Genomic DNA, 22175 nt, shown 5'->3' with positions numbered 1-22175 from the left:
AAACTGTAGTTTCTGGTCAAATGAGAATTTATTTTGTAGCTGCATTTAAGTTTAGAAACTTGAGTATACTCATACTCAAAGGGGTGCAAATCTTCAAAAAATTTAAACAACACCTTTCATTTGCTTGGCAACATTATCTTCTGTGTGTAAAAAATCTTCTCTTTTTATGCCCCGCCGTAGCGGAGGGGGCATTAAGTTTTACCCTTGTCCGTCTGTACGTATGTACATCTGTCCGTACTTACGTCCCAAAGTTGGTTTCTGTTCTCTAACTTTAGTTTGCCTCAACCAAATGTTATGAAACTTATACACAATGCTTATTACCACTAATTACAGATCAAGTTTGAATTTTGGTGGCTTCACTTTTACCATTCTAGAGTTATGCCCCTTTACAAATGGAAAAATTGCTAAATTTTTCGTTTCAGTTCTCTAACTTAAGTTTGCCTCAACCAAATGTGATGAAACTTATACACAATGCTTATTACCACAATATACAGATCAAGTTTGAATTTTGGTGCCGTCACTTTTACTGTTCTAGAGTTATGTCCTTTACAAATGGAAAAATTCAGCATTTTTTTTTCTAAATATCAATAGATATAAGAAGATGTGGTATGAGTGCCAATGAGACAACTCTCCATCCAAGTCAAAATTTATAAAAGTAAACCATTATAGGTCACAGTACGGTTTTCAACACGGAGCCTTGGCTCACACCAAACAGTAAGCTATAAAGGGCCCCAAAAAATTACTAGTGTAATACCATTCAAGCGGGAAAACCAACGGTCTAATCTATATAAAAAACGAGAAACAAGAAACACTTATGAACCACATCAACAAACGACAACTACTGAACATCAGATTCCTGACTTAGGACAGGTGCAAACAAATGCAGCGGGTTTAAACGTTTTAATGGTACCAAACTTTCACCCTTTTTCTGAAACAATAGTGTAACATCACAACATAGAAAGACACACTATAAAATATCAACTGAAATAGCTTAACTCAATCAAAGGACATATTAACACCATTGAACATACACTGAACAAATAAATTTAACCTATGACACAATGTAAATACAAAATAAATAAACTAAGAGAAGAAAAATAAAAGTAACATGTTATATCGATAAGAAATGTTAAACAATTAAAGAAAAACAATATGCTCGAACAAAAATACCATCCGTTTGCAATAACTTTAAACACAGGTAAATGAAAATAATTTTGCTGTTAGGTATACGTGTACAGTACCAATAGAGAAAGGAAATATTTTTACAAAATAAATAATTTTTATGTTCATAGTACGAAGTAAAAATTTATAGTTATACCAAACACTTATCAAAGCTGGTATATAGACCAGATATAACCCTGAATAACATTAAATAACAAAAAAGCAATACAATTAGTATCAACAGGTCAAATAAACAAGAAAGTACGATTTGAGATCAAGTATATTTAAAATTGGAGTTATCTTTCTTTGTCCATGATTATAGTTGAATCAACTACAATCAATGCTTAATTCAATGCAATGTTTAATTTTACCTTCCACTGATGAATTAAAGCAATTTTTACCCTTCATTTCTAAAAGTATTTGAAAGTCTTCTTTGAAAATTGGAGTTATCTTTCTTTGTGCATAATGGTAGTTGAATCAACTCCAACCAATGCTTTATACAATGCAATATTCAATTTTACTTCCTACTGATAAATTAAAGCAATCTTTACCATTCAGTGCTTACAAGCACTTTGATTACTGTTCTTGAGTTATGCCCATTTACAAATGAAAAAGTTATGAGACTTATACACAATGCTTATTACCACAAAACTTAGATCAAGTACAAATTTAGGTAGAGTCACTTTTACCGTTCTTCAGTTATGTCCCTTTATATCTTTATAGGATATGCAAGCGGGGGCATCATCTGTGTCCATGCATGGACACAATCCACATTTATTTTAAAATTAAATACAAAATTCACATGCTTAGAATGAAAAAAATCGTTACTGAAAATGATAAGAGACAAAGTGGATAAATATTTAACATACTAAAAATTATAGAATTGGCACAATTTTATTTAAGAGTGGGAGCTATATTCCATTCACCTTGTCCATCTGTTTGTACAACAAATAATTATGTCAGCCTTTTTGACTTTATATTTGGCCAGCAGTTTAACAGTGATGCGTTGTAAAGTTTGAAGATTTTTCAGATCTGTCAGGCACCTGCTTCCTGGTAGCTAATATTTTGAACTTTTTAATATTTGAAATGAACCAAATATATGAAAAAACTCCATTGTTATATCAAATATTTTTTTCAGACCCCAGTTAACATCAATGCTGTCTTTATGCCATAGGGTAACAGGCATTATTATGGGTGTCAGTAAGTAACATTTTTACAAGAACTTTTCTTATTATTTTTTAATACATTGTGATTTATCATACATAGGCCAAGGTTTTAATTAGCAGCTGAATAAGTAGAATTTTATTTATTGAACAATTCTTCAGTAAACTCTGTTTTCCAAAGCTCTGAGATTAAACTATGATGAGGAACAGGGAATAGTTGAGGAGGAGACATTTGATCCATAATTTAATGGAAATAATTATTGTTACAGGCTGACAGCAATTCATATACTGGAAATAATGATTGTCAAAAGATATACTGGATCCGAAATAAAAAGGCCAATTGTCAGAAGATATGCTAGGAAATTTAAAATGACAATTGTCACAAGATATTCTGGAAATAAAGAAGACAGCTGTCAGAATATATACTAAAAACGAAGTGGACAACTGTTCTTAGACATACTGAGAAATAAGGAAAACTGTCAGTCCCAGGTTAGCCATTGGCAAGAAAGATTTTCAACTCCTTACTTTACTTGATATGGTAACCGTACTATGGGTATCACTTTGAGATTTTATGTAGCTTGACCTGGGTAACAGCTGCATCTTTTGTGACAGCAGTTCATCTGTTATAACATGGAGATTTGATAATTTATCTTGTGTTTTACAGCTCTACCTTGCAGCAGCACTTGATATTTTATAATTATTTGGTGTTTTCTTTTTTAAGCTGTACCTGCTGTGGCAGCAGTCCTATTGGTATCACCAGGTGATTTTACAACTTACATAACTATGATCAGAGATTTAAATTTGTCACCTGCGTTAATTGCAGCTGCTAAATATATCCTAGGATTTCCTGTTATATACCATTATATTAATGGTATTAGACATTTGGTGAGTATTTAGAGGCAGAAAACAAAGGGCTCAGGTGATACAGCGGTTTATAGAATGTGTTTTATATTTGAATCATCTGTAGTTGATTTTCTTGATGAAAAACTGATTTCCTCTTATATTCCAAACATGTTTGATAGATATGAAGTTCTCCACTTCTATCAGTCAAGGGTCTAACTTAAATAAGTTATTAGAAAAAAAATAACATGCATTTGTTATTGTGGACTAAAAATAAAAAAACTGTGATAATATATGTATGTTACATGTTTCAAAAGGGCATTATACATCCTTTATTTTGCTAAATTGTATACAAGTTCTATTGATATTATCATTGTCTTTGTGTATACTAAACTTTAGAAAGATATAACAGTTCATAGTTAGTCAATCATGCATAGTACACCTATGTTATTACAGAAAATATATGCCTGCAATAACTAATGGGTGTTATTACAGCTTCTCTACATCTCTTCAAAGCCTTTGCTCAGACATATATCACAATATATTTTAATTTATTGTAAGAAATAATGATCAGAGCATGTAATGAGGTTCTATGCAAGCTTCCCAGTAATTCCCAAGTGTCTCATATAATAAGTTACATGCCTGTAATAACGAAGCCTTGTTATTACAGCTTAGTTTATCCCTTAAAAGCCTTGTATCATTGATTTACCATGGTTGATAAAAAATGTATTAACGGAAAATTAGTTAACAAGGTTATGTATTAAGTTACTGCGCAAAGTTTCAAGAATTCCCAAGTGCCCACTAAAAATAAAAATATTTATGATATACATGTATTTAACTAATAACAAACATATGTTACTACAGATTAAGAAAACATGAGTAGACAACTCATGAAAGTATCTGTAATAACACATGTATGTTATTTTTCTCTAATAACTTATTTAAGTTACACCCTTGACTGTCTATGAGACATGCAATTATTGTAGTAAAGATGAAATTGGGTTGTCCAACAGAAAAATCTGGTCACTCCGGTATGTATTAGGTTAGTACAGCAGGTGGCTCAAGCTGTTTGTCAACTTGAGTGAAATGTTCCGAAATTCATTACGCAAGTACAAGAATGGATGCTTAATCATAAAATTTGCATTAATTTTCCTGTTGAATACACAAGTGAAACAATTATTATTAATATTAAAACGCTGTACAAGTATGATTCCCAGAGTCGTTGATTTAGTGCTATTTGAAAGATGGAAGAAAAAGCCTGTTTTGTAAATCCGATTTTGTTATACGACCGCAAAAAAATTTTGTGGTCGTATATTGGTATGAAGTTGGCATCATCTTCGTCCAAAGACACATTTGTTTTCGCACTCTAACTTTAGTTTAAGTGAATGGATCTCTATGAAATTTTACCATAAGGTTCAATACCACAAAAGGAAGGTTGGGATTGATTTTGGGGGTTATGGTACCAACATTTAAGGAATTAGGGGCCAAAAATAAGCATTTTTGTAACTTCCAGACATAACTTGTGTGTTAGTTTATGTATCTCTCTGACATTGTACCACAGGGTTCCATATCACAAAGGGAATGCTGGTATTGATTTTGGGGGTAATTGCTTCAAAATTTTGGGAATTAGGGGCCAAAAAAGGGGAAAAAAAACAAGCATTTTTCTAGTTTCATGACAAAAACTTGTGTGTAAGTGTATAGATCTTTCTTAAATTGTACTACAAGGTTCCATATCACAAAGGGAAAGCTTGAATTGAGTTTGGGGGTAATTGCCCAAAACCTTTAGGAATAAGGGGCCAAAAAGGTGCCAAAAATAAGCATTTTTCTAGTTTCCAGACAATGACGTGTATTCAAGTGTATGGATCTTGATGAAATTGTACAACAAGGTTCCATATCACAAAGGGAATGCTGGGATTGATTTTGGGGGTAATTGCCTCAAAATTTTAGGAATTAGGGGCCAACTAAGGGCCAAAAAACAAGCATTTTTCTAGTTTCATGACAATAACTTGTGTGTAAGTGTATGGATCTCTATGAAATTGTACTACAAGGTTCCATATCACAAAGGGAAAGCTGGAATTGAGTTTGGGGGTATTTGCCCAAAACATTTAGGAATAAAGGGCCATAAAGGGCCAAAAATAAGCATTTTTCTAGTTTCCAGACATTAACTTGTGTTCAAGTGTATGGATCTCCCTGAAATTGTACTGCAAGGTACAATACCATAAAGGGAAGGCTTAGATTGAGTTTGGGGGTGATGAATCATAAGGGGGTTCAAAAAATTTTGGGGGAGGGATTTATTTTTCCTTTTTTTTTCTTTAAAATTTTCCATTTTAAATTGGTTATTTCGGATTTAAAAGCAAATAATAATGATATGGTTTGAATAGGTCAATTAATAATTTATAAGTTATTATACCACATTCATTCTGTGACAGAAACCTATGCTGTGTCAAATATTTAATCACAATCCAAATTCAGTGTGTAACAAGCTTGAATGTTGTGTCCATACTTGCCCCAACTGTTCAGGGTTCGACCTCTGCGGTCGTATCAAGCTGCGCCCAGCGGAGTATTTTATTTGTAATTTATAATCTATTGTGAGACTTCTGGTTTTTCAAAAATAAAAATAGCATGATATCCTAAGGAATTTGCAGATTTAAGTCATTAAAATCATTAAACTGTTGCATGCCACATATCATTCTTAAACGCTTCAACAAAAACAGGTATGAAATTTCATGCAGTTCATACAGAAAAAATGTTGGAGGTTTTTGCATGAAAAAAACTTTGCACCCTTGATATGGGATATATGGTACAGATACTAAAGGTGTGCATATATATATTGTGAAGTTTTTGGTTTTCTTTAAATTTATCACAAATGACAAGGTATTGGACTTTGATATTTTTGTCACTGAAGCTAGACATAGCTATCCTACATTCCGTCTTTGACGCTATCAACATTTAGGTTCTGTCTGTGGTTACAAGTTATTTAGACATCAATAACTTTTTCAAACGTTCATGGAATTTTATGAATCTCAGACAGCAGCCTTTTATGATCAAAAGACAGTATCTTCAGCAAAAGTTTGAAAATATTTTTCCATTTTCCATATTTTACTGTTAAATGGACTTACGGTTCATCATAACCCTTTGGCTGATATGGCTGTATTTACACCACACATTTTACCCTGAGTACAGACAAACCTGTGCACCTGGAAAAGTTTCAAGGCATGGCAGGAACTATAGAATTAAATTTTAAATGCATTTTATGTTTCAGAAAATTTTAAACTTTTCTGGATTTTGAGGTTCCTTTTTTTTCGCTCCCACAGAAGGTGCCAAAATAAACTAAGTTTTGAAAAAATGCTTGAGATGTTCCCATATGTAAATAATTGTATTGATTTTTGTTGATTAACTAGACAATAGATGGACAATAGATATATGCAAAACGATAGGTGATTTAAACTGTGTAAATGAGTGGAGTGGACCATATCAAATGAAACTCGGGTGTTTATTTATTTTATTACCTTCTGCAGGCTTAAAAAAAAAGGAATCTAAGTGTTTAATTTTCTGAAACATAAAATGCATTCAAATGTTATTTACCTAGTTCCTGCCATGCCTTAAAACGTTTCTAGGTGCACAGGTTTGTCTGTACTAAGAGTAAATTTTGTGGTGTAAACACGGCCATTTTTTCAATTCCTTTTGATGAACCTTAATGTTATTTGCAGTTTACATTTGGAAACAGTCTCTGGTTAATTTTTTTTTTTTCGAATCAATAATTTTGTCAAACCTTCATAGAAGTTTATGAAACTTCAGCAGAAGCCTTTTTAAGATTAAGAGTTACTGTCTGAATCAAAATTTTGAAAATATATTTGTTTGTGTATAACCATACTTGTCAAGGAAACTACATAAATTGTGCCAGGTGTATGAAGCTAGAATTTTTTTTTTTTGGAATATCAATGATATCATTGTTAAAGTTATATTTAAAATTGGAGTTATCTTCCTTTGTTCATAATTGTAAATGAAGCAACTACATAGACACAGGAAGAGTATTGCCTTCCAATTTTTGATACAATGCTAATAATGTTTAATTTTAAGTTCCTGGTAAAATGAATGCAGTCTTTACCCCTCAGTGCTCACATGCACTTTGATTTCTGTATGCTACTGATGAGGGCTATTCCAGAAATAAATGTTTGGTGGGTCGGAATGCATTTTTTATTTAACCCTGCCATGCTATAAAATTTTAATTGATTCTTTCATAAAATTGTTAAGGCTATCTGTTTAAAATAACCACCACCTTTCAAATTTTAATAAAAGTGCCTTCCGACGCTATCCTTTATGTGAATTCAGGCTATTATAATATTTTTGTTATATTTTTCAGGCTTGGGACTGGGCTGTGGGATTTAGCTTGAAGGATACCTACAGAACTGGATATTTTGTGTTTGCACTATCCCTGTTTCTCACAGCTGTTTGTGTTCATATGATCTAGACAAAGACTTGTTACACTTAATCCAACTAAACTTAAAGCTTTTTTTTTATAAATCTCTTGCATTTTAATATTTTCTTGCCTAAGTAACCATAGTAACAGCTTGCAGAATAAATTTTTAGATACTATACATACCAAACTGGAAATATTTACCTTATGGAAGATTAAAGATCTTGTGTATAAATATAAAAAGATGTTTTGTTATCAAAAAGAAATTCAGTGTTGAAAAAGTCTATGCACAAAAAGTCAGATTGCTATAGTGCATGCAGTCCACATTGTGAATTACTTCTGAATCATGATTGGGACAAATTCAAAGTCAAATTTGATTACCGGTATTAATGTATTTGTAACGTGTTATAAATGTATTTTTGTTATTAAGAGGTTAAATGACTTTGTGGAGTAATATTTGATGTCCTTTTTGTGATACATTGTAAGCATTAATAGTGCTTTATATAATATAGATTATTATCTTGTTTTGTTTGTTTTTCATGAAGCCATACCTGTCTCTAAAAGAGTCAACACAGTCACTTAGATGAGCAAGGTTTAAAAGTATTTTAAAATGATAATTGTACCTGTAAGTCATTAATTTTAGTAGACTTTATTCGTCACAGAAAAAAATCCCAATACAAAAAAACACATATAAGGGAAAACCATGTAAATTAAAGGGGGTAGGGGTTATGGTATTTTGAGAGAGAGAAATATTCTGATTTCAAAGGGAAGAAAAATCAATAATCTGTCACAGCACAGAATTGGCCAAAATAAGATATGTTTTACAAAACTAGGGAATTCTGGTTCAGATGTATTTTAAAAAAAAAAAGAGTTGCTTGAAAAATCCCAAACATTACAAAAAAATAGTTGTTAATTTCTGTGTCATTTGGTCTCTTATGGAGAGTTTTCTCATTGGCAATCATATCACATCTTTTTATTTTTATATTTAGACCATATTTACATCAGGCCTGGGGCCATTACATTGCAATGTAATGCATTACATTACAATTACTTTGTGATTCTTCCATTACAATTACATTTTTATGCCCCCGCCGTACCGGAGGGGGGCATTAAGTTTTACCCTTGTCCGTCTGTACGTACGTACGTACGTACGTACGTCCCGAAATTGGTTTCCGTTCTCTAACTTGAGTTTGCCTCAACCAAATGTAATGAAACTTATACACAATGCTTATTACCACAAAACACAGATCAAGTTTGAATTTTGGTGGCGTCACTTTAACCGATCTAGAGTTATGCCCCTTTATAAAAGGAAATATTGCATAATTTTTAGTTTCCGTTCTCTAACTTAAGTTTGCCTCAACCAAATGTTATGAAACTTATACACAATGCTTATTACCACAAAACACAGATCAAGTTTGAATTTTGGTGGTGTCACTTTAACCGATCTAGAGTTATGCCCCTTTATAAAAGGAAAAATTGCAAAATTTTTATTTTCTTCTAAATATCAAGTTTATATAATATATTTTTAAAATTGGAGTTATCTTCCTTTGACCATGATTATAGTTGAATCAACTACAATCAATGCTTTATACAATGCAATGTTTAATTTTGACTACCACTGATAAAACACAGATCAAGTTGAATTTGGGTAGTGTCACTTTAACCATTATTGAGTTATGCCCCTTTATAAATAGAAAGATTGCAAAATTTTTTAGTTTCCATTCTGTAACTGAAGTTTTCCCCAGCCAAAGATTGTGAAACCTATACACAATATTCATTCCAACAAAACTCAGTAAAGATCAAGTACATTTTTTTTGTTTCAGTTCTCTAACTTGAGTTTGCCTCAACCAAATGTTATGAAACTTATACACAATGCTAATTACTACATAATACAGATTAAGTACGAAATTAGGTGGCAACACTTTTACCATTCTAGAGTTATGTCCCATTATAAACATAAAAATTGCTGAATTTTTTAGTTTGTCTCATCCAAATGTTGTAAAACTTATACACAACCGTTCTAGAGTTATGCATCATTACAAATAGAAAAATTGCTGAATTTTTAGTTTCTGTTCTCTACTTAAGTTAGCCTCAACCAAATGTTATGAGACTTACACACAATGCTTATTACCACAAAACTCAGATCAAGTTCAAATTTGGGTAGTGTCACTTTTACCGTTCTTCAGTTATGTCCCTTTATAACTATATGATATGCAAGCGGGGGCATCATCTGTGTCCACATGTGGACACTATCCACATTTATTTCTCACATGTAATGCATTACATTACAATTACTTTGTTTGTGTAATGCATTACATTACACATTACTTTTTCAATACAAAATCTGGCACTCCCAGGCGGGTATGGAGCAAGAGGGTGAACTGTGGTTTATTTTATCAATAGTACCGCTTAAGTCGACGCTAGGGGCCGTCTTGATGTAGGGTATGAAGGATTCGTTCTGTCAAGATGAAGAACAAGAATAATTTTTATATTTTGTCTATATACTGTGTGCGATTTTGTCCCATGTACATTTACTCCATATCCTTTTATTTTCTAAAAAGATTTCAAACAGATTTTATAAGAAATTGATAAATATTACCTGGGTATATGTACATATATATACAGTGTTAGTGACATAGACTTCAAATACTGGCTAATTAAATAAATTATCATATAATTTTGTTTCTAACATTGATCACTTAATCATTAAGACATCAAAGGGATATAATAAATGTGGCATTAAAGGATTATCTTGTTAAATGCCTAAGGGCTCTGTGAGGACAAACATAAGTTGAGAAGATTTGATTGCAATAAAATCATTTTGATATTAATTAGGTGAAATAACAACACAAGACAGGACCCAAACCACAGTTTGGGTGTAAAATGATGATTGACATATTCAATCTTTCATTGAAATAATGTAAGGTGTGTACAGAATTATGAAAAATTTATCTTCATATTTTTTCCATTCATCTATGTAGTTTTGTTTAATATTTTTTTAGAAGATTTTTCATGGACCACCAAACACCAAAATATTCCCAATATCATTTTATACAAATATCAGAAACCAAGATCAAGACTAGTTGGCTTAGGGGATTTAATAATGGATCTGTAAAGAAGTTTTAAGGGCAAACTATCTATAATGATATAATACAGTACTTAACTGTGACAATAATTTTATTTAATACTTTCTTTTGTTTTTGTTAATATTTTATTTTTATTTTACTATATTCTTCAATTTTATGTATTTTACCAATTTGTAATGAAAAGTAATGTACAGTAATGGAGGCATTACATTGACTTTTAACTAAAGTAATCATTACATTACATGTAATTGTAATGCAGAAAATGTGCATTACAAATTACTTTGCATTACATAAAAAAAATGTAATATTACAATGCATTACAATTACAAATTACCATTACCCCAGGCCTGATTTACATACATTTGTACCTGATTTGCTCTATTTTGAACTTAAAGGATTTTTTTGGTTTGTTCAAGTCCATACTTGACCTTTCAATGATTCATCATCAAGATGGAGAGCAACAATCAAAGCATTGTTTCTTTGATAAATATGCCTAAAGCACTTGCATTCAAATCCACCCCAATGTCCAGTGGTGAATTCAGGGGATGTAGAGGGCATACAGCCTTCCCCTTTGTTGAGAAAAATATATATTTTTTGCTTTAAATTGTCACACTCAAAAGTGTGCTTCATTACACTCAGTGGTACTTTTTACCATTTTTATACGACCACAAAAAAATTTTGTGGTCGTATATTGGTATGACGTTGGCATCGTCGTTGTCTGGTGTCGTCGTCGTCCGAAGACACATTGTTTTTCGCACTCTAACTTTAGTTAAAGTGAATGGATCTCTATGAAATTTTACCATAAGGTTCAATACCACAAAAGGAAGGTTGGGATTGTTTTTGGGGGTTATGGTACCAACAGTTAAGGAATTAGGGGCCAAAAAGGGGCCAAAAATAAGCATTTTCTAGTTTCCAGACAATAACTGTGGAATGGTGTATGGATCTCTCTGAAATTATACTACAAGTTTCCATACCACAAAGGGATGGTTAGGATTTGCTTTGGGGGGGTTATGGCTCAAACCGTTTAGGAATTAGGGGCAAAAAAGGGGGAAAATAAGGTTGTCCTGGTTAATGGACAAATACTTTAGTACAAAACATAATTTAAAGCAGTGTAAGGGAGATAAATCAAATACATCATTGAAATTACCTCCCTTACACTGCTTTTAAATTATGTATAAAGTAATGGTTAATGAACAATTAAGATAATTTAAAACAGTGTAAGGGAGGTAATCCAAATACAACGTTTTGGTTACTTCCCTTACACTGCTTTTAAATTATGTTTAAAGAAATGCATATTTATAAAGGAAGACCAGTAAAAATATCTGCAAATGTTGCATCTTTTTTTTTTACAAAAAAATCCATATGAAAGATTTGACACTATATTTTAAATTCTATTATAAAATAGATTAAGTTAGCACTATGGTAAATTTAAATGGGTAATTATGGTTGCCAACGCCATTGGAAATTTGAATTGAGATTATGACCATATATTGAGGGAAAGAATTTTTCAGGGGAAAAAGGGGGGGGGGAGTAAAAAGAAATTGTGGGGGGTCAATTTTTTCTCATTTCAGATTTCAGAAATTAAAAAGAATTATTCTTCAAATATTTTTTTTTTTTTCAAATTTCAAATATTGAAAAATTTCAAGAAGTAATCTTTAATTACGCAGTATGGCGCATTAGATTTGTAAAATCTTTGACCACATTTATTAATTTGTTAAGCCCAATCTAACCGTGTATTTAGATTTTTAATTTTGGGTCCAGTTTTCAAATTGGTCTACATTAAGGTCCAAAGGGTCCAAAATTAAACTTTGTTTGATTTTAACAAAAATTGAATATATGGGGTTCTTTGATATGCTGAATCTAAACATGTATTTAGATTTTTGATTTTTGGCCCAGTTTTCAAGTTGGTCCAAATTGGGGTCCAAAATTAAACTTTGTTTGATTTCAACAAAAATTGAATACATGGGGTTCTTTGATATGCTGAATCTAACCACGTATTTAGATTTTTTATTTGTGGGCCCCGCTATCAAATTGGTTCATATTGAGGTCAAAAGGGTCCAAAATTAAACTTTGTTTGAATTCATCAAAATTGAATTATTGGGGTTCTTTGATATGCCAAATCTAACCGTGTTTTTAGATTTTTAATTTAGGGTCCCGTTTTTTAAAATGGTCTACATTAAGGTCCAAAGGGTCCAAAATTAAACTTAGTTTGATTTTAACAAAAATAGAATTCTTGGGGTTCTTTGATATGCTGAATCTAAACATGTGTTTAGATTTTTGATTATGGGCCCAGTTTTCAAGTTGGTTCAAGTTGGGGTCCAAAATTAAACTTTTTTTGATTTCAACAAAAATTAAATATATGGGGTTCTTTGATATGCCAAATCTAACCATGTTTTTAGATTTTTAATTTTGGGTCCCGTTTTTTAAAAATGGTCTACATAAAGGTCCAAAGGGTCCAAAATTAAACTTAGTTTGATTTTAACAAAAATTGAATTCTTGGGGTTCTTTGATATGCTGAATCTAAACATGTGTTTAGATTTTTGATTATGGGCCCAGTTTTCAAGTTGGTCCAAGTTGGGGTCCAAAATTAAACTTTGTTTGATTTCAATAAAAATTGAATATATGGGGTTCTTTGATATGCTGAATCTAACCATGTATTTTGATTTTAGACGTTGGACCATAATAGGTAAATTAAAAAAATTCAAATTCTTAGACCACATTCTTTCTGTGTCAAAAACCTATGCTGTGTCAAATATTTAATCACAATCCAAATTCAGAGCTGTATCAAGCTTGAATGTTGTGTCCATACTTTCCCCAACTGTTCAGGGTTCGACCTCTGCGGTCGTATCAAGCTGCGCCCAGCGAAGCATTTTATTGACAATAACACCCTACCTTTCCCTGTCCCCTGGATCCCCCTGATGTCTATCTATTCACATTGTAGATTCCTTTGTAAACTTTGTATGTTGAAAAAGATATATAAATGCATTTCAACTTAAACCTATGCATAAAAGATATTCAATAAAAAGGCATTGCTGTCTCATGAATATCCACCTTAAAAGCTTTATTTACTATTCCTCATTTTCATAGGAATACACACACCTTTTTCTTTTAAAACAAATATTCTGTTTCTACTTTCATCAGAAGAAAAAAAATATTTTGATTGTAGTTGGAAAAGCAGAAATATGTCAATCTGTTAAAAAAAATCCATACCAATAAAAAAACAACAATTTACACGCTTAATTGGCTCACATGCTTTACTTATAATGATTGAATTCATGTTGAAATTCTGTAATATTAAGGTTATACTACAAGTATCACATACATTTTACATCATGTAAAGATGTCATGGTCAGATGAACCCTTCCAGACAGACATGTACACCTTACAATCATACCATACACCAAACATAATTGCTTATTGTATCTAAGAAACAGACATAATCATGAAAATTGAACATTAACCAATGAACCATAAAAATGAGATCAAGGTAAGATAAACCCTGCAAGACTACATGTACACCATGCAATTATGCAATACACCAAATATAGTTGACCTATTGCTTATAGTAGCCAAGAAAACTTAACATTGACTTATAAAATAACGAAAATGAGGTCAATGTCAGATGAACTCTGCCAGCCAGAAATGTACACCTTACAATCATTCCATACACCAAATATATTTGACTTTTTGCTTATAGTATCTGATAAACACAAAACCATGAAAACTTCAGGCTGTTAGTTTGAATTGTTTTACATTTGTCATTTCGGGGTCTTTTTAGCTGACTATGTGGAATGGGTTTTACTCATTGTTGAAGGCTGTATAGTGACCTAAAGGTGTTAATTTCTGTGTCATTTGGTCTCTTGTGGAGAGTTGTCTCATTGGCAATCATACCACATCTTATTTTTATATTAACATAAACCAATGAACTGTGAAAATGAGTCCAGGTCGGATGAAACCTGCCAGAAGGACATGTACACCTTACAACCATTCCCTATATACCAAAGATAGTGGTCCTATTGTTTATAGTATCTAACAAATAGACCAAACCAGAAAAATATTAACCATGAAAAAAGTCAAGGTCAGATGAAACCTTGCAGACTGACATAAGGATGTGGATGGGGGTTTAAAGAATAGAGAACAATGGGCAAAAAATTAAAGAATAGAGAAAAATGGACCAAAAAAATAAATAATAGAGAATAATGAGGTGCTAAAATATAAAGAAAAGCTAATAATTGGCAAAAAGTATAAAGAATAGAGAAAAATGGCCTAAAAAATAAAGAATACAGAAATGAAGGACCCCCCATCCAGACCCTCAGACATGTACACCCTACAATTATTCAATACACCAAATACAGCTGATCTATTGCTTAAAGTATCTTAGAAACAGACCAAATAACAAAAAACTTAACATTGACCAATGGAAAATGAAAATGAGGTCAAGGTCAGATGTACATGTACACCTTAACAATCATTCTACACACATTTCTGGCGATCTTTGACTTGATGTTTTGGTTCTTCAGGAAATAGACTGATAAATGCAATCCGATCTAACGTTGATCTGGTGGCAAATAATTTCATAGAAAATCATATTTTCAACTACTTTTTATTCAATATGAACCAATTTGACAGGACTATTAAATGTTTGAAAGGTCCTTTATCAAAATTTACAGGCGTTTGATGATTAGAAGACTCTTTCATAAGATCAGGATTTGGTGTTGATGATTAGAAGACTCTCTCATAAGATCAGGATTTGGTGTTGATTAGAAGACTCTCTCATAAGATCAGGATTTGGTGTTGATGATTAGAAGACTCTCTCATAAGATCAGGATTTGGTGTTGATGATTAGAAGACTCTCTCATAAGATCAGGATTTGGTGTTGATGATTAGAAGACTCTCTCATAAGATCAGGATTTGGTGTTGATGATTAGAAGACTCTCTCATAAGATCAGGATTTGGTGTTGATGATTAGAAGACTCTCTCATAAGATCAGGATTTGGTGTTGATGATTAGAAGACTCTCTCATAAGATCAGGATTTGGTGTTGATGATTAGATGACTCTCTCATAAGATCAGGATTTGGTGTTGATGATTAGAAGACTCTCATAAGATCAGGATGTGGTGTTGATGATTAGAAGACTCTCTCATAAGATCAGGATTTGGTGTTGATGATTAGAAGACTCTCTCATAAGATCAGGATTTGGTGTTGATGATTAGAAGACTCTCTCATAAGATCAGGATTTGGTGTTGATGATTAGAAGACTCTCTCATAAGATCAGGATTTGGTGTTGATGATTAGAAGACTCTCTCATAAGATCAGGATTAGGTGTTGATGATTAGAAGACTCTCTCATAAGATCAGGATTTGGTGTTGGTGATTAGGAGACTCTCTCATAAGATCAGGATTTGGTGTTGATTAGAAGACTCTCTCATAAGATCAGGATGTGGTGTTGATTAGTTGGAAACTGAAGGAGGTATTGGTGGTATATTTTTCGGATAAACCCCTATCATGCTATGGCTAAACACGCATTGATTTCCTTCTCTGATTCTACATGGCCATGTTTAACAAACTTTTAGGAATAATGTTTGGTAGGTCCCTTTCAAAATGGCCATCATTTTAATTGGATCCAATGAAAATTATATTTTTTTATTCTAATTGGTCAATTCTAAATAGTAAGCTATAAAAGCCACATGAAACCAAGTTTGTAAGAAGTTATGTTCTCTTGACTTCTTTAAAATCTTACAGATCGATATTTTGCATAGTAAATACCAGGTGAGCAACACAAGCTCCTTGGATCAAGTTACCAGGTGAGCATTACAGATCGCCAGTTTGATTTGATGTCAATGATAGATACATTATCATATAATTTTTCTTATGTTCCATTACAAAATGTTAAACACAATGTATGATTCCTATACAGAGTTATATTACATAGGACATTCCCAGATATTATAATAATTATAAAAGATTGTAATTTAATATACATATATACAAACTTCAATTTTGTCGTTCTTGTCATTTTTTTACCTTGAAAATCTGCATATTGAAATTTAGTACAAAACGGGTGACTACCTTCCCTAATGTTTATCCTCGCGTATATTGTAGATGATTGGATATAGTGATGTTAATTGTGTGGGTTTTTTTCCGTTTGCAGAAGTTGATTTAAATGAAAAGTAGACACTCTTCTTTACATATCAACCTCAACTTTGACATACTATTTTATTTCTGCTCTCAAATTAGTTACTTGGTGTCAATGAAACTTAACTTTCACAGAATCTTTTTAACACAATCCTTTTTTTTGCAACTCCTGTTTTATTTTTTTAACTGGAATTGTTTATGCAGATGGGGTTTCTCATAGCAAAGTATGTGCGTTTCTGTATCTACAAAAGGTGGTAGGCATCTGTTATTGGCAGCTCCCCTTAAACCAGTGAATATATTGAAGGAAACATAATTTCACAGAAGTGATTTTTTTTTCGTGTGGTTTTAGCAAAGCATGGGCTATATTGTGTCTATACAGATATGAAGAGTAGGGCTATAAATTGATGGGCTAGCCCTGTTCATTTTTTTTAGTTAATTTTGCTTTCTTTGATTGTCTTTAGTATAAAGTGTCGCTTCTTGGTTTTATATTTGCAAATGTTCGCAGTGAAATCTCAATTGTCAATTTGTATAGTATATTATTTCTAAAAACTTTCATAGGATTGTAATAATTTTTCAAAAATACAGGGGTTTATTGTGAAATATGATGATGTTTTTCATAATTGATATGTCACGCGCAGCTTTTTACAATACTTGTGAGTGCAGACTTGTTTCAGGGCAATACACAAAAATAAGAAAAGTAGTTCAGGGTTATGAATTCTTTAATTCGCCAAATATAAACCAAAATACTCTGTTATAACAATACATCATTTAAAAAATATTATCTAATGATCAAAAGACACTATAGTACATAAATATTAGGCTATAAACAATAATGAACCAGGAAACTGATTAATTTTCCGAGCACTTAAAAGGGCATTAGCTGTCAAATTCATGTTCACCGATTTGACTCAAATTCTCATATTTGATTTATAACATACTTAAACATATATCCAAATTACAATACGTCTGAAATAAACAATAAACAATGCATGAACTCGATAATATATATAATCATTTCGTGTATATTTAATTCTAGACGCCGTCTAATTAACCATCGAGATGACCTCCGAAGACTGCCGACGGTCACATAACCCGATATAAACATAAACATAAATATAAATAGACAGCGACAGCGACATGCACGAGCAATTAGACTTTTCTAGGTCTGTTTGATTTGATACCATAGGTTTAAAAAAAGTTAATGATCGTTTTTACCTGTTTAAGAATTATTTTTTATGGATCGAATCAGTCAACGAAATGGTTCACCTTTGTTTCACTTTCAATGTTGACATTCTTTTCCTTCTAATGGCTGAACACGCATAATACATTCGTAACCCATCTCTATAGCTAAGGGGTTAAATTGAAGGCCACATGAATACGGATTCAGTGAAGTCGAATTATTCACTTGCAAGTGAATAATTCATCAGTTATGTTTCTTATCGCTAATGCCCCTTTAAATGGTAAAAGTATAATACATGATTTCATCAAGTTTGGAGACCACGGTGGTCTCCAATTCTGTACTTCATGATGATAAAAATGGATGATACAAAAAAATCTACTCTTCGTCCCTATTTCGATGAATAATTACATAATACGACAATATTTTTTTAAGCTGCTTAATACAAATTTTTCAACGAACATTTACAAAATATAACATATATACTTGCAAAGCTAAACGTAAGTGTAGACAAGACATTAAGCAATTACACAGGTAAATATTACAATCAGCAAAAAGCACAGATTGAATTAATCAACACAACAAAACCTACCTCACACTGATGTATTTGTTAAGAATTGCAATATGTAGAATCGCAGACTTAAATATGACACTCAAGACACATTCAACGAATTTAGTTAAAATAAGTCCTAAACAGTCTGAGAAAAATACGACCTTGTATGCAATGCCAAAATATAACTATCAACAGAATGTAGACCATATGATAATATACAAATAAAAAGATGTGGTATGCTTGTTAATAAGAACTCTCCACCAGAGACCAAATGACGTAGAAGTTAACCATTATGTCATCGTACAGCCTTCAACCATGAGCAAAACCCATAGTAAGCTATAAAAGGTCCCGAATTGACAAATGTGAAACAATTCTAAAGAGAAGTCTAATATGACAAGTTTTTTATAGCTGTATAACAAAACATATCTGTTTGTTTTAATTCATTAAACACCAAAATGTTAAAACCTACAGCGATCTTACTATAGTGTTAGAATAATAACCTTTAAGAATACGTTTATTCAAAGGATCAATAAGTTTACACAGATCGTTAATTCGCGGGCTCTGTATATACAATATCCCCGTAAAAATGGGTACAGCCAAACTTCAAACCCAACTATTTGTATCTAATCTTTGTTATTCAATGTAATTGTGGGATATGGTCATCGTGGGCTAATGTAACATCAACGTAAAAAAAAGGAAAATAAGCATAAGGGAACGAAAACTCGTCCCTATTGTCGAAACTGGAATATTGAATTTAGAAAGGGACAATTATTGTTGTAAAATGAAGATTTATTCAAAGGCAGTTCCCTTGAGTTAATTTCCGCAATATCAATAAGAGATTTTTTTATTATTTAAAGCAAAAATATCACCAAGGTAACTTTTCAAGATCTGTACTCAAAATGTTCTTGCCTTGAGATTGTCGGACCAGAAACAGCAGAGGCCCTACATGAGGTAAACACTTTATAAAACTCGTACGTCCGAAGCGCTTTTCTTGATATACCTTCATCAGGAATGCTAAACCCCAGAATTGCCAAATTCATCCAAGGTCAACTTTCCCCGATCGCGCGAGGGAGTTGGCATCCTAGTGTCTTCATATATGAATGGTGAATTTCAAATAAGTATTTGTTCTTAATCATGTCAGTATCGGCGCACTAATGTAAAATATACAGTGTGGTACTCCAGCTGAAATCAATCTTGTACCGGATGACTCTGATGTACACGATTGCAAAATCCATTGTATTGCCATGACAATCGGAACAAGAAATTAAAAATCTGCGGTACACCATAGCAAAAACTATTATTTCTAATGGCAATCGGGAACACAGATACTATTCTATCTGCCCTAGTGATACCGTCAATAGGGTGTGCATTTGTATAAGAACCAATCTAATTAAAATATAGAATATACATGTAGTATAACGAAATCCGAGTTCTATATTTTAATTAGATTGTATAAGAACCGTTTGGGATCTTTGTGACAAATGCTATTGAAACCACGTATACACACAATAGCTTGAATAGTAAGCCGTCGTGCCACTTTAATAAAATTGTTATACGCTTTCAGTAATACATCTACAAATACCGCGCAAACATAACTGTCACTGTAGGTAATAATTAGTCCAGGGCAGATGCGTTTTGGCAAACACAAATGGCTGGTATAAAAAAAAAGCCAAGGGTTAAATAATTTACTATCATTTTTAGTTCCATGTCAGTCATAAAATTCCACAGATTTATTTTCCTAGGCTAAAATGTCCATGTCCTCTATTTTACTAAGAAAATTCCTTGTTCTGAAGAAAATCATATAGATGTAAACAGAGGATTTGATTATTTATGGTAGGTAACACAACACTAATTTTCCTAGCAAAATTCATAACAGGGACTTTCATTATGTTTATAACTTGGGTTTCAATTTTTTTACTTTTCAAATATTCATTATACAAATTTCAAATGAAGTAAAAGACTGTCTAAGAAACGAAATTTAGAAGGGACTTATTTTCCTAATAAAACTGTCATGATAACATGGACCTTTATGATTATGAAACTTGAACTTTCCATGTTTCAATATTTTTTTCATTTCTTCTTCAGAAAACTTTTGATATAAATTTGAAAATTGTCCTTAATATGTGCATGAAATATTTAGCATTAGATGTTAAGCAGCCAATAATCAAATTCAATCAATCAAATCAGATTTGAAATATGAAGGATTTTTTAAGAACTGAAGTTGAAACAGCACATATTTTTATGCCCCACCTAGAGGCATTATGTTTTTCGGTCTGTGTGTCCTTTCGTTCGTCCGTCCGTCTGTCCCGCGTCAGGTTAAAGTTTTTGGTTAAAGTTTTTGGTCAAGGTAGTTTTTGATGAAGTTGAAGTCGTATCAACTTGAAACTTTGTACAAATGTTCCCTATGATATGATATTTCTAATTTAAATGCCAAATTAGAGTTTTGACCCCAATTTCACGGTCCACTGAACATAGAAAATGATAGTGCGAGTGGGGCATCCGTGTATTATGGACACATTCTTGTTTAAAGTAAAATTGTTAACATGGACTTTTATCTCTATTAAAAATGATTTTTCCACACAGTTAACAGTATTCCCAGTCTTTTGCTTCCTGGGGGTAAACAGGTCCCCGGCCGTCCAACTAAATCAGCGGCCATGTTCCATGATTTGCCAGAAAATGAAGTGTTTCTGATTTTCGTCGGGAAATAAGTGCCTGGTTCAAATGACTAACTATGGACTAATTTCTGAAGAAAATTCTTCATGGGACTTAAGTCTGTCCATTAACAGGGAACAAATACTGACCTTTTTATTATTTTTGAGAAATTAATATATACGCGAATTTGATCAGTGATGATGCAATATTGATAAAAGAAACAGACACAGATCAAGAAAACATTTTGTTAGTGTCAACTGAGGAAGGGAGTCAAACCTAAATTTTGTCAATTTTTACATGATATTAGAGACATGCGTGGTTTATATGTCTGGTGATATCAATATCCGAAGAAAAGGCCAGGAATTGGCCACTCTCTGAATTCACAAATGTGACATGTTATATATATATTAAATTATCATATATAGAATTGAGAATTAAAACGGGAATGTGTCAAAGGGACAACAACCCGATCAAAGAGCAGAAAACAGCCCAAGGCCACTAATGGGGTCTTTAAGCGAATGGTAACGCCACACTAAACTCCGTAACATATAAATGAACCAAAATTTAAAAAAAGCACACAAGACTAACAAAGGCTAGAGGTTCCTGACTTGGGACAGGCGCAAAAATGCGGTCGGGTTAAACATGTTTTGTGAGATCTCAACCCTTCCCCTATACCTCAAGCTAATGTGGAATAAACAATAACACAACAATACGCACAGTAAAACTCAGTTTAAAAGAAGTCCGAATCCGATGTTAGAATAGGTAACAGAAAAAACTAAGCAAAATGACAATGATCAACATAAATGAACAAAGGACTACTAGCATGCAGTTATTGACATGCCAGCTCTAGACCTCAATTAAACTGCATGATCGAAAAATTATGTCTTAATCATATGAAAAGCAAGCACAATCCCTCCCGTTAGGGTTTTAGTATCATGCCATCATAAATAATACGAGTAGAACATAACCCGTATGATGCTAACAACTGGTTT

At 32.3% G+C, this 22175-nt stretch overlaps 2 protein-coding genes across 3 annotated transcripts in view; one reads left to right on the top strand and one right to left on the bottom strand.

Annotated features, from left to right (window-relative positions):
- LOC127700758 (succinate dehydrogenase cytochrome b560 subunit, mitochondrial-like) overlaps window positions 1-8105 on the top strand; it is a 29854-nt gene extending 21749 nt beyond the window's left edge. For both annotated transcript variants that reach the window (XM_052204411.1, XM_052204412.1), the window contains exons 4-6: window positions 2300-2361; window positions 3046-3209; window positions 7528-8105. In XM_052204411.1, coding sequence (XP_052060371.1) covers window positions 2300-2361; window positions 3046-3209; window positions 7528-7635 — 334 coding nt within the window. In that variant the 3' untranslated portion in view covers window positions 7636-8105. The remainder of the gene's footprint in view (window positions 1-2299; window positions 2362-3045; window positions 3210-7527) is intronic.
- Window positions 1-13637, bottom strand: part of LOC127700761 (cyclin-dependent kinases regulatory subunit 1-like) — a 50390-nt gene extending 36753 nt beyond the window's left edge. Inside the window, exon 1 of the mRNA XM_052204420.1 lies at window positions 13560-13637. The gene's annotated coding sequence lies outside the window, so the exon portion shown is untranslated. The remainder of the gene's footprint in view (window positions 1-13559) is intronic.
- Window positions 13638-22175: the final 8538 nt, after the last annotated feature.

This window comes from Mytilus californianus, unplaced genomic scaffold (genome assembly GCF_021869535.1).
Source record: "Mytilus californianus isolate M0D057914Y unplaced genomic scaffold, xbMytCali1.0.p SCAF_5, whole genome shotgun sequence".
NCBI lineage: Eukaryota > Metazoa > Mollusca > Bivalvia > Mytilida > Mytilidae > Mytilus > Mytilus californianus.
The sequence above is the reverse complement of the archived record's forward strand: the minus strand, read 5'-3'. Positions and strand labels throughout refer to the sequence as shown.